The following is a 14,420-nucleotide window of genomic DNA, read 5'->3' on the forward strand; positions in this document are numbered from 1 at the left end:
GCTCTTCTAATCTCAATATAAAATAGCGAGAGCGAAGTGAACCTAAGCAAATGAAAGATACCCGCTGTTCTCATTAGCAGCGCAATAATTAAAGTAAACAGAGATTAAGCGAATGCTTCTAGGCTCGATCCTATTGACGTTCCTGGTCTACTGGATATTCGGAGGCTTGTACACGCTCCTGGACGCGACCAATCGGCCGCGTTACTTGCGCCGCTACAAAACCCAGCCGGGCACGAACGAGCCCGTGAAGGCAGGAGACCTGGCGAGGGTGATCGGCCAGGTCCTCTTCAATCAGATCGTCGTCGGTCTGCCCATTGCCCACTGCGCTTACCGACTAATGCAATGGCGCGGCTTCCCGCCTTTAAAGGAGCTCCCAAGTTTTCGCAGTTTCCTCGCGGAGATCGGCTTCCACGTTATCTGCGAGGAGCTCGGCTTCTACTACTCTCACCGACTGCTCCACAATCCCCGGCTCTACAAACACATTCATAAGCAGCACCACCAGTGGACGGCCCCGGTGGCCGTCACCGCCATATACTGCCACCCTCTCGAGCACATTGGCTCCAATCTCCTACCGCCCTTCCTCGGGGTTTTCCTTCTCGGCTCGCACGTCGTTACCGCCTGGCTCTGGTTCTCCCTCGCGATTCTCTCCACCCTCAACGCCCACTCCGGCTATCACATGCCGTTTTTCCCGTCACCCGAGGCGCACGATTTCCATCATCTCAAGTGAGTATATCTCATATATGATTGATATCCCAATCATTTTTTTTTTAATTTAGTAAACATGATGTCTGCTAAGAAAGTAAGACAGAAGACGGCCTTTGCGAAGGTATCGTTGCTCCAATTTTAACTCTCAGCCAAATTTTCCATATCGACGCGAATAGGAACATTTTATTCGTTCTTTCATAATGAACAACGATTTACCCAAGTTACCCAACATAAATATTTGTCGGATTTATTATTGTTAACATTATGGCTTTATAATATTTTATTGTTCATTGTTTATTTTGATGAAAAAAATTAATAAATAAATAAACATTTAACAGTCGCATACGAGATTTTCCTTGCACGTTTTAAAAACAATAAACTCGTTCTTCAACAGTTGATAATACAAATTCAAATACATTAAATTTTTCAAAAATATTCAAATAAACCATACTTGCATGATAATTAAAAAATCTCATATAATAAGAAATATCTTACCAACACCTTAAAATTTTAACAAGCATACTAATAATACACGCATATATATATATATATATATATATATATATATATTGTTAAAGATTTTCATTTGCTATAACCTATTTTAACTATAATTTTAAACTTATACGAATAAGCATAATTTATTTTTATTTTATAGCCAATTAAGGTTGCGATTTGTATACCGCAGAGTGGGATCATTTTATAAAATTAATATATATATTTTGAATCCTAGGAATAGGTTCTATCGAAAACTACCGTGAATAATTATGAAAATAGCAACTTTTATGGAGTACAAAAATACATATTTTACTATAGAAATTGTACTACTATATAAACTTTTACAACTAATCTTTTATTTTATACAAATTTTATATATATATATTACCATTGTCAAATTGCCGAATTTTATAACAATCGATTGAATTTTTTTTTAACATATAATACTTCATTTTAAAAATTAATTGATGACCACTCTTTCACACACGTATCAACGCAATACAAAATTAAAAATCATTATGATTAACCTTTAAATCATTCAAACGTTCTTTAATTTGGCTTATTTAGTTCTTTATTAATTTATTAAATTCATTCTTATATTTGTTCTGATTCATTCGAGTGCAGTGTGTCATTAAGATATAAATTTTAAAACAAAATCATAATAACCATTGGCATTAAGAAATAATTAATCACTTGACAAGAGGAATTGACTCTTGCAATGTCAAAGTTTCATTACGCCAGAATATTTCCTTTAGCCAAATTCTTTCCAATACTGTTAAGGTAACTGGTACTTTAAATGCACAGAGCAAACAATATTTCTACCATAATATTTGTAGAACCTCTCGACTATCGTTCTATTTCCGTCTATCATCTACAGACGGATTTTCTCTCACCTCCCCTCTCTCGTATCACTCATGCTAGAATTTCTTAATTCGATGAAGCGACGATTTAAATTTGATACATGAACGATCGAGCAGATTCAACCAATGCTATGGCGTCCTCGGGGTACTAGACCGGCTCCACGGCACCGACAACCTCTTCAGGGATTCAAAGGCGTACGAGCGTCACGTGATGCTGCTAAACCTCATGCCAGCGCGCGAAACCTTTCCTGAAGAGGACGACCGAGCCTCAGCCAAGACCATCCGCAAGCACTGACCGCTTAAGCTAGGACAAATTTATTTATCGGCTCCTGCTCCTAGCAGTTGCACAAAGTGTTTGTCCTGCTTTAGTCGATATTTAACGTAACTTACGCCATAAAGAGCGCCATAATATTAATGGACACGACAAATTTACGAACCACGGCCAGTTTATCTTTATTATCCTATAAAAGTCCAATTGCGTCATCGTAATAACACGTTTTATTCTTCATCATCATATTACACACTTAATATGATTTTTTTTTAAATTTTCTAGGTGATGCGTCAATTGCGAAGTTTTCTTTTGATTAATTGAATTGTGATATATTTTTATAATGGTATGCACGCTTGTCCTCACATACACACACGCACGTATTTATAAACATTATATTAAAAAGGGATCAATGTTGCATCACCTCGGCAAACATTTTAAATCATTTGCTTAATGATACTTTTTTTTTTTATTATGGATACTAAGAAAAAACTTTTAACGTATTTTGTCACATAAAGGGCTGCACGTTTAAAATTTTATCTATTCATAATTATGATATTTTTGAGAATTCAATTTTTGCTTATATTTTAAATATTTTTCGTTTAAACTCAGTTTAATCTTTTAAGTTTTAATACTTTCGTATACATATGAATGATTTCATAGAAACAATAATTTTTCTTAAACCATTTATTCTGCTTTTAACGTTGAATAATGAAATGTATAGAAAAATTAATGAATTTTTCGGTACAATGAATTTAATATTAAGAAAAGTAAAAACTGTTTGACAAGATATTATAGTCATAAAATATTTTCTATTTCAAATTTTGACTAATCGATAAAATGTATGCGTATATATATATATATATACATATATATCCGCATAAATAATTATATCTATTTGTAAAAGCAACCAATTTTTTTTACTTTTGTAAATGACGATTACTTACTTTCTTATTAAATATACTGATACATATCTGTAAAAATAATAACACTAGTCTAAGCTATTCAATAATAACGGAGTAATTTTTAAATTCAATCAACACTATACCAATATATGTACAATCAACTATAAATGAAAATATATATTGAAATTTCGATTATGCTTTTAAAAGTATTTATAAGAATTATATTGTCTATTCTGCACTGCTTAGACTGATTCGTATAAAGTGTACTTGCAGATAAAATTCTCTTTATAAATATCATTTTTATAATATGCAATAAAATGTTTATATTCAAATGTTAGACATTAATTTTATACTTAAATTTCTATAAATATTTAAAGATAACATAAAGAATAATTTAGTGATTTTTAGTAAATGACTAAAAAAATTTATTTTGATTTTATTATTCTTTTAATCGCAATATTTTTTATAACAGTGAGCCTTATTAAACCGTATAATAATATTATATAATATTATACAAACCTGCATTTCAAATATACGTATTTGTATAAAGCATATTTTACATGTTAAATCACACATTTTAAAACGACTATTCGTACAAGGGACCATACTTTATATATTAAATTGTAAATTTTTTTCTATGAAATAAAGTCGTATATAAGAGAAGAAAATAAAGCTTTAAAATTAAATTAATTAAGCTGATTGTTTGTCTTTCGATATATATATATATATATATATATATATATATATATATAAAGATTATCTTAGAGAGTAAATATTATACATTACATAATTTGGAATGATCTTGACAATAATTAATTAACTGGATTGAGAGCGAAGTAAATTAATGTTTATTCGTGTCTTTTAAACATTTATTACAGATTTCATTGTAATGTTAAAATAAAGCCTTTTCTAATTTTGGATACTATATATATTGAATCATATTTTATAATAAATTAAATTAAATTAATTTCTAAAGTCAAAAAATTTTGTAGACTTTGTAATAGAATAAATGCATTCAATGATAAATAAATATTTTAAATAAAAAGGAATGTGTGATACACACCTTTTAAGTCTTCAGAAATTTAATTATTTATAATATTTAAAAATAAAATAAACAATATATAATGTAGGTATTTATTAGAAAATAAAAATAAAATATAGATATACGTAAAAAATATTTTCAAATGATATAACTTTTACAAATTATAAGAGTTTGACATTTACGCGTTTATTTAATTTTCAATGTAATTATGAAAATTTATCTTTATTTATATTTATATGAATTATGAGATTGATAAATTACAAAGCTTATTAAATAAAATATTTCTTTACGCTTGTACAATAAGATTCACTTTACAGAAATATAAACATTAGTTAGATGTTAATAATAATCATAATACATAAACGTTTTTCAGTATTGGAATATTTAAAAGAAAGAAAAAAATATATGTTGTCGTAGGCCTATAATATATATTTTCGTTTAAAAATTCATAAATTTATAAAAACAATGTGTCCATTAATTTTTCAAATCAATTTGTAATGAAAAACATATTTAAATTAATTTACTATTTTTTATTTTTTCTTTAACAAACATATTTTTCACAAAATCCGTTCGCCCAAGATTCATAAAATTTGATAGAATCAAATTTATAATATATAAATGTAATATAATTATTTTAAAATACAATTCTTAATTTGAATAAAATAATATAAAGTCTTCTTCCCTTTCATTAATTCTAAGTTATTTAACACATTATTAATACGTATAACATTTTTAATTTCTATAAGGCATACAATAGTATTGATAAACTAGGATATAATCTATTAAATGCACATTATATTTACTTTTAATCATTGTATAAAAATAAATCTCAATATTTATAGACATATGTTTCAATGTCAAACAAGTTTTATTCCTGACTTATATACTTTTACATAAAAAATTTATTCTTTTAAAGAAATTTGATTTAAATACTTGAAACACATCATTAACAGTTCCTTATAAATTAGAAAATTAATATATTTACAAGTACGAGACTTAAAAAATCTCATGATTAATGTGCAATAGCAGAATTTTATCAGAAATAAATTGTCTCGCACATTAGAGCATGTAAATCATGTAAAAATTGCTTACGTATATTTATTTACAAAAATAATCTCTTTTATCAAAATCTATCTATTCATTATACATTCCATCTATTAAAAAGTCCATTCTTCTATAATGTCTCTTATCCCAATAATCTCTTCCTCTTTTGTATAAAACATAAAATGCAGCACCCAATAGAGGTAACGCTGTAACCGTAATTGCAATAGGCACGATATAATCAATTTTTCTCGGCATACCAAGCGGTGCTTTAATGGTAGGAGAAGCAGGTATTGGCTCGTCAGCTTCCTTTTCACCGACCGTTACTTCTGGTTTAGGTTTTGGTTTTCTAACAGTCTTTATTTTAATTACACGATCAGCTGCTTCCTGTTCTTGCACTACTTCATTGACAGGTGCAACATTCGTTATGTTTGACTTTACATTATTTGTTAATATTTTAGATGTATTTATAGATGTTTGATTATAAGATTGTGAAATAATATCTGTACTATTAATTTTTTTCAACATAGAACTTTCAAATATCGAATTTAACAATGTAATATTACTTTTTTCAACATCGCTCATTAATTTATTTGAAACGCCTTTCCTTGGTTTTGTCTTACCTTCTTTTTTCTTAATTTCTTGTATTGAATTAATTTTAACTGAATTAAGTTTAATAGATTCAGAAGACGGTGGTTGACTTTCCATTACATAAGGTATAGCCTAAAATTGATTAACAGATAAAAGATCGAAAAAAAGATGAATTATATAATAATAACTTACATCTTTCGATTCTGCTTCGGGCTCAACAGCAGCTGTTAACTCTGTATGTTTATAATAAACTTTTTCTTTAGTTTTTATATCAACACTTAGTACCAAATTAAATAAAATGCCAAGCTTAAATAAAATTAAATAGAATTTCAACATTTCTCGTAACAAATATTTTCAAATTTAAGTACAGAATATTAAATTATTTATGGTTATGTCAATTTGTTATGCAGCATAAACACATAAATGCACAATTAGCAAATAAAAGAATTAACATATCAACTTCTTATCTCATTACAGATCAAATACGATGTTTCTTCCATTATAAGTATTAAAAAAATACTTGATTTTCCCAATAAAAATAATAAATACAAAATATACAATAGGAAACCGAAGAGGCTGGTGATTTAGCAGACATATTAATGACGTCAGTGGTCCCAAAATGCTTAAATAAATATTTAAATCAATCTGCTATAACAGTACTTATTAGTAAAATGATAAATTGCCGTACTCGATGATGTATGATAACGATCGATAATGAATTGCTTATTAAACAAATTATTAAAGCATTAAAAATGCAAACATATGAAATAAAAGATTCAATGATTCTTTATTTGTTTACCGACTGAGTGTAAACAATTCCACAATTGTATTCTACATCCTCATGTTTTAGTTTGACATTCGTGTAACATTGCTTTAATCAAATTTACAATTAAGCATAAATCTTAATCATATAATTTATGAAAATAGTAAATGGATTTATGAGCTTAGAGTAAGCTAATATTAAAAATCAATGAACATAATTTATGAAATGCATAGTTTGATAATTTTTTTCAACTTAACGTAAAGAGGGCACTGATTTTTGTTAATATTCTTTAGAAGGTATGTGTTTAACCTATAAATTAAATTATTTAACAAAATGTTTATATAATGGAGGTTTACGACTCATTGAAAATCTACTGATATAGTGATATAGTAATCATAGGCAAATCATAATGTGTAAAATTTAATTTATTTCTTGATTTAGAATTGTAAACTTAAGAATTAAAATGAGAACTAGAAGTAATTCTGGTGTTCGTTTGGACTACTATCAACGAGTAGTTCACAAAATTATTATGGATCATCAAAATCCCATAACTGGACTCTTTCCTGCAAGTCATGATAATAGTCACGCCTGGATTCGCGACAATGTCTATACAATATTGGCTGTTTGGGGTTTATCGATGGCGTATAAAAAAATAGCTGATGCAGACGAAGATCGAGCAAAAACTTATGAATTGGAGCAAAGTTGTGTCAAGCTCATGAGAGGACTTCTAATGGCAATGATGCAACAGAAGGGCAAAGTCGAAAAATTTAAATCCACTCAAAATCCTCTGGATGCTTTACACGCTAAATACAGTTCTGCAACTGGACAAACCGTAGTTAAGGATGACGAGTGGGGACATTTGCAGATCGATTCTATTTCGCTGTATCTTTTAATTTTAGCTCAAATGACTGCGTCTGGTCTTCAAATTGTATTCAATTTAGATGAAGTAGGCAATTATTGTCAATAGGATTACACATACATAGATTTTAATAAAAAATTCATTAATACTTGGAAACTCTTTTCAGGTAGCTTTTATACAAAATTTAGTATTTTATATTGAATCTGCGTACTGCACACCTGATTATGGAATCTGGGAAAGAGGAGATAAAACAAATCATGGTTTACCTGAATTAAATGCAAGTAGTATTGGCATGGCGAAAGCCGCTTTAGAAGCTATGAACGAATTGGATTTATTTGGCGCAAGAGGCGGCCCCACATCGGTTATTCATGTTTTGGCCGATGAAGCACAAAAATGTCAAGCTGTTCTGCAGTCTATGCTTCCTAGAGAATCGAATTCTAAAGAGCTAGACAGTGGTCTTCTTTCCATTATTAGTTTTCCTGCTTTCGCAGTTGATGAACCGGACTTAATTCAGCAAACGCGCGATGCGATAATTAAAAAATTGCAAGGGAAATATGGCTGTAAAAGATTTTTAAGAGATGGCTACAAAACTCCAAAAGAAGATCCTAATAGGTATTATTTTTCTAGCTATCTATCTATCTATCTAACTATCTAGCTATCTAAATCTAAAAGTATTTATTAACTATTGTACAATTCTATTTATAGATTGTATTACGAACCTTGGGAATTAAGAATGTTTGAGAATATTGAATGCGAATGGCCACTTTTCTTTTGCTATTTAATTTTAGATTATTGCTTTCAAGGGAACAAGGAAGCAGTTATTCGTTATACAGCAATGCTAGAAAATGTTACGGTCCAGAGCGTCGATGGTATAAGACTCGTGCCCGAACTTTATGCAGTATCACCAGCAAATGTTACGGCTGAGTATGCAGAACCGGGAAGCCAGGTAAGGGAGGCACTGGGTAGATGTCCATTCATGTGGGCCCAGTCTCTCTACATTTTAGGCAAATTACTTCAAGAGGTAAATTCACTTGTCTTGAAAATATTTTACAACTTACAATATCCATTTGGCTTAATTGGAGAGTTTCGTCTTTGCTTTAGGGATTCTTAGCCGTGGGAGAATTAGATCCTTTAAATCGCCGTTTGTGTAGCGAGAAGAAGCCAGATGTTGTCGTGCAAGTTGTTATTCTAGCTGAAAATGTAGAGATCAGAGACAAAATTGCACAGCATGATATTCATGTGCAAACCATCACTGAAGTCGAACCCACGGAAGTGCAGCCTGCCAAGGTCCTCAGCCATTTATATACAAATTTAGGTATGTATATGTCACTCGTAAAATATTGGCAAACAAATTAACAGTGAAAGAAATTATGAAAATTAATAATAATATGTTTGCCCAGGTCGTAATAAAAAATTAGAATTATCTGGCCGAAAGTCTAGAGATGTTGGTATTCTAAGTACAAGCAAATTGTACTCTTTACACGATAAAATCTTTGCCTTCACTCCGCAGGTAACACATTGTTTATCACTACAGTCATTATCATCGAATCGTTTTCTCTTAAAATCCGTTACTTTTAAAACCGCTGAAGTCTTAATCTTATGTATTATTTAATTCTTCTTGCGTGAAATTTAGCTAACAGATATGACCCGCTTCTACGTCGCTTCGGACTATGAACTTATGATTGACATATTCAAAGGGGAAATTAATTTTTTAAAATCTAGCTGGCAGAATATGTTAGGCCGCCCACTTGTCGTCATGTCCCTCAAGAGTTTTCATCTAGGTACAGTAAAGTAACATCTAAAAGACATAAAAGTGTGGTTTTCATTTTATTTATGTTGAAACCAATTATATCGACTGTGTTCTATTGTTTATTAATATATTTCTCAATATATATATAAGGAAGAAAATTTTTGAAATTATGAAAATTATTCTATTCCAATTAGAATTAATCTAGAATTAAGCCTGTCAAATCATGAGCCTATAACTTTTAAGTACCATCTTTTATATAATTTATCGATCGACGTCTCTACACAAACCGATATGAATATGGAGTATTTATTATTAATCAGCACGCGTATGTTTTTATCTTTATTTTATAATCTATTAATTCGAGAATAATTAAAAAAAAATAATACAACGTTACGATAGAAGTACAGCTTGAGATTGGTCTTCAATGTATATTGAGCGTGTGCGCATAATAACAAAATTGTCATCGTAAAAAGATAGAGTGAAAAATAACGGTATGAGAAGGTGCCATTAAAGAAATATTTAATGGTGAGAATTATGAAAACGAAGGCAGGCACGTTCAAGTTGACCGACGTCTTATTTACAGAACAATCATTATCGTAATCCATTTTGTTTTATATGTGTGTTGTTGCATGTATTAGAACATTGATGTCAAGGACTACTATACGTCTAATGATGCAGACTTTCTTGCCAATACATTCACGACTAACTTGGCTTTTCTTACCATCAATTGGAAACAAATGCTCGGTAGACCAACGGTAACACTAGTTGCAACTAATAATTTCCTAGGTATGCTGTTTGCTATCAAGAGCTTTCATTGAAATCACTTTAACAAATTGCTTTCTCTTTGGCGAATAATGCGCGTGTTATAATAATTCACGATTGTTATATATTCCGAAAAATTCGAACCCGATAGAATTAATGTTTTATTTCCTACTAGCTATTTTAGATTTCTCTTGCAAGCATTTTGAAATCCCCCATTGTAATATTATATTTGCATTAATCGCTGTAATATTGTATTGATTTATGGCATTACCCATATGCAGTTGCTTTAACATGAACGTGAATTTGTGATTTGTCAATTTATTTTAGATCAAGGAAAAATTCCATTGGCAATGATTACGACTATGAAAAAACTAAAAAGCGGCTATATTAATGGAACTCGTGTGTCGTTAGGAAATTTGAATGATTTTTTAAGCACTTCATGCATCACTAATCTTAGCTTTCTTGGCTGTGCCGAAGATGGCCGACCGGACAAATTGAATCCAGAGGTTTGCACGTACCATTTGAACATTATTTTGTCGATTATAATTTCCATACAATAGTTTTACGAAAATGTGAATAAAATTTTCAAGGTACGACGATATTTAGGAGAGAATTTATTGAAGTCTTTGCTATTGCCTATAAACTTATTAAATCGTCCGATAACTCATAATAGAAAAAGCATAAAGCGAAGAATGTCTGTAAAAGGTGCAATTAAGAAAACAAGATCGATAGCGGTTGAGCGTACGTATAATGCAGAAATAAAACTTTTAAAGTGTATGTTAACGATTAATATGACAGTGTATTTATTTGTATGGCACTTGGAATGGCTTATAAAATGAAATTGATACTAATCCATCATAGATCGTCAGAAATCCCAATGGTACTTGAGATGTTCGAGCCTAATATCACGCTTACATAATGTTTCATTTAATAACAATTTTGTATAAATTACATAAATATGGCCAATTCAAATAGTATAAAAATAATATCATAGTATCAAAATGGTCAACGTTTAAAGTAATATTTACAATGAAATTATAGCCGAAATTCTGGGTATGGCTGGAGAAGATCGAAGATCCTCCATTGTTGTTCAAGTTAATCCATTTATTAAAACCAATGATACTGCGTTGCAGTCGCCTACGACAGAGAATAAAATATTCGAGCATACTCATTCGTCAACCGATGATACGTTATCGTGGAAAACTCATTCGCCAAAACCAACTAGACATAGGCTGAACTCAGAAACGCAATATGCGGATACCGAAGTCGAAGAACTAATGGCTATGATAAGAGAAACCGAAAGTTTAGAAGAACAAGGAGATATTTTACAATATTTGGTAAGCAATAAATTTCGGATATTTTTTCATTTGAAAATTCACAATCATGAGTAAAATTTCACTTGATTCCATTTTTTCAAGTGATATTTGATTGATCTTTGCAAACCATTTATGAGACATACAATCATCAAGATATAAGAAATGTATTAATGTTTAAACAATCAAAACAGTGATGGTATGGTAGAGTATTGTATATAATTAAAATGTCTAATAATAATGGCTCAGCAACGGATAAAGCATTATCTTAATATAAATATTACATAATATTAAATAATTTAACGTGCAAAATTGTGAATGAATAGAATGATTGAAACACGTTTAACCGAATCCTATAGAGGAAAATCTCTCTCTCTCTCTCTCTCTATATATATATATATATAATACATTATACATACACATTATATATATTTATATATTTTACAATTGTCTTGGGGGTCGTGGCTAAACATTTGAAAATGTTGAAACGTGTAATATAAAAAGTAGTAGTTTTAAAGCTATAAAGCGATAGCGAGTGGGAGAAAAAGCTCCGAGGCAAATAGAACTTGTGTAAAAAAAAAAAAAAAAAAAAAAAAAAAAAAAAAAAAACGAAACGTAAAATGAATATTGTTGTTTATAAAAGCCTAAAAAGTTTTGTTAACTTGAATACTCCGTAATGAGCGACAAAGGCCGTGAGCTTAACGATTTGCATTGACGGGACATATAATACACAGAAAGCAGGTATGATAATAAATCGAAGCTATAAAGCAAAAAGGACTACCACTTCGCAGGTGGACACTCATGGTCTATATTTCAATACGGGCATGATACGGAACAAGTATCCGGTTCTTGTAAAGGATCTTCTGAAGGACCTCTACGAGAAGGCGTGTCAACAGAAAATGTGGGGCATAGTGCGTCACACCGCGGGTATGCTCGGCAAGCGGGTCGAGGATCTGGCGAAGGCGGTTACAGATCTGCTGGTACGACAGAAGCAGGTGACTGTTGGCATGCCACCGGCCAACGAGCATACAATCGTCGCCCCTTTACCGGAGAATGAGTTGCGCTCCCTCATCCACGAGGCATACGGCGACGACGAGTCTACGGCGATGCTCACTCAGGAGCTCCTGGTTTACCTCGCCATGTTCATAAGGACCGAGCCACGGCTGTTCCACGAAATGTTGCGGCTGAGAGTCGGGCTTATCATTCAGGTCATGGCCACGGAACTCTCGAGAACACTTATGTGCAGTGGTGAGGAGGCCTCTGAACATCTTCTTAATCTCTCACCTTTCGAGATGAAGAATTTGCTGCATCACATTATGAGTGGCAAAGAGTTCGCCATTAGCAGCGGTAAGCTATTCTCGATTCCAGGAGAGCTTTGCTGGTCTCGACTTAGCCAATTCTATTTTTGTCTTAAATTTAACCTCGTCTAATTAAATTTGGATAACTGCTTTATCTCTTCGGAAGAAAATGCGATCTTTAAATTAAACTCGATTCCATATTATTAAATTAAGTTTTCTTCTTTTGTATAGCAATATTTGCAAGAAAACAAGACCATAAAAAAACAATACGTGTTTTGATGGAAAATAATTAATAATAATTTACTATCTTAATTCACCCTTGTTTAGTTTGCTAAAAAAAATCCACGAAAATTTGATGAATTTTTTCTTTTTCTTTTTTTTTTTTTTTAATTATTATTTATATATCTCAGCGCATTGTGATCGCTACATTATTACTATTAATTATATAATAATTCTTTCAGTTGGTCGTGGTAACTTTTCAATTGTCAACTGTAAATCAAATCGAGTTAGCAAGGTAAATCTTTGATATTTTCCATAATTACCAAGAATTCTTAACGTATGTAATTATTTTTATTGAAAAAATTAATTGCAAAGTCAATGAGGCGACAGTGGCAATGGTCCCACAACTGCAAAATGACTGAACTTATTCTCTTCAATTCTTACGTCAAACAATTGAAAACGAAACATTAATTTTAATATTGACTGCATATAATATTATTGAAATTCATATTACCTAGAAATCACAAATTGGCGACTTCCTTAATTCGGACCAAGAGAATGTAGAAATGGAGCCTGATCGACAAGGACAATGGTTAAGGAGAAGGCGATTAGATGGAGCCTTAAATCGTGTACCGCGAGATTTCTATTCTCAAGTTTGGCATGTTCTTGAAAGAGTACGGGAAAAAATCTTTTATTTACTTATTTTCTATAAAATTTATTCTCCCGCTTCGTATTTAAATATTCACTTTCAACGTAATTGCAATTAAATTTACTGATAATTATTAAAGTAATTAGATAGTTGACGTTCCGAAACTTATGAAATTAATTTTCAGTCTCAAGGCTTAGTAATCGAAGGTCGAATTCTCCCACAACATTTGACTCAGGAAATGACACCTGGAGAACTGAAATTCGCATTAGCTGTAGAGACTGTTTTAAATACCATACCGCAGCCAGAATATCGACAGCTTGTTGTCGAAGCATTGATGGTGTTAACACTTTTTACGGAATATAACATGGTCTCTTCTCTAGGTGGTTTGATAGCCGTCGAACATTTAGTACATAAAGCAAATTCTATATTTTTAGAAGACCAGGTTTGTTGCAATGACGTCCGCAATATATAATTAGTTACTAATTTACCACATTCTTGTTTATTCATGATTTGATGTGTGTGTGTGTGTGTGTGTGTTTAGATAAAAATTGACGGGGACGCGACACTTTGTTGTGCAAAACCAAAAGAACTTCGAGAAATAACGGTAATGGGTACGTTAGTCTGTGGAGGAGCTGCGTATGTTTGTCAACATTTTTATGACTCAGCCCCAAGTGGAAGCTTTGGAACTATGACTTATATAACTAGAGCTGTTGCTAGTCTATTAAAATGTTTACCAAAAGACGGCGATTCGGAGTGTTCGATATCTTAATGACCTTAATATTAGTAAAGATTTAATATATTATTTACTATTTAGTGATACAATTAATTTTCTTATTAAAAAGACTTTAATGCTAAGTTTGCCATCCTATTACAGTGAATTACTAAGTTTTTAGTAATAAA

The 14,420-nt window shown here is 31.1% G+C and overlaps 1 protein-coding gene across 2 annotated transcripts in view; it reads left to right on the forward strand.

Moving 5' to 3' along the window:
* The window catches only part of LOC105364513 (probable phosphorylase b kinase regulatory subunit alpha), a 16,754-nt gene extending 2,412 nt beyond the window's left edge, over positions 1–14,342 (forward strand). Inside the window, exons 3-18 of one of the 2 annotated variants that reach the window (XM_011502446.1) lie at positions 123–723; positions 7,112–7,616; positions 7,696–8,141; positions 8,235–8,550; positions 8,631–8,844; positions 8,930–9,039; positions 9,163–9,282; positions 9,918–10,065; positions 10,369–10,547; positions 10,632–10,782; positions 11,083–11,378; positions 12,146–12,701; positions 13,114–13,166; positions 13,390–13,545; positions 13,705–13,962; positions 14,062–14,342. In XM_011502446.1, coding sequence (XP_011500748.1) covers positions 123–723; positions 7,112–7,616; positions 7,696–8,141; positions 8,235–8,550; positions 8,631–8,844; positions 8,930–9,039; positions 9,163–9,282; positions 9,918–10,065; positions 10,369–10,547; positions 10,632–10,782; positions 11,083–11,378; positions 12,146–12,701; positions 13,114–13,166; positions 13,390–13,545; positions 13,705–13,962; positions 14,062–14,289 — 4,337 coding nt within the window. In that variant the 3' untranslated portion in view covers positions 14,290–14,342. Of the gene's footprint in view, positions 1–122; positions 724–2,177; positions 2,704–7,111; positions 7,617–7,695; positions 8,142–8,234; positions 8,551–8,630; positions 8,845–8,929; positions 9,040–9,162; positions 9,283–9,917; positions 10,066–10,368; positions 10,548–10,631; positions 10,783–11,082; positions 11,379–12,145; positions 12,702–13,113; positions 13,167–13,389; positions 13,546–13,704; positions 13,963–14,061 lie in introns of those variants that run through there. The other variant, XM_011502445.1, reaches the window with a different exon arrangement.
* Positions 14,343–14,420: the final 78 nt, after the last annotated feature.

This window comes from Ceratosolen solmsi, unplaced genomic scaffold, assembly GCF_000503995.2.
Source record: "Ceratosolen solmsi marchali unplaced genomic scaffold, CerSol_1.0 scaffold39, whole genome shotgun sequence".
Taxonomy (NCBI): domain Eukaryota; kingdom Metazoa; phylum Arthropoda; class Insecta; order Hymenoptera; family Agaonidae; genus Ceratosolen; species Ceratosolen solmsi.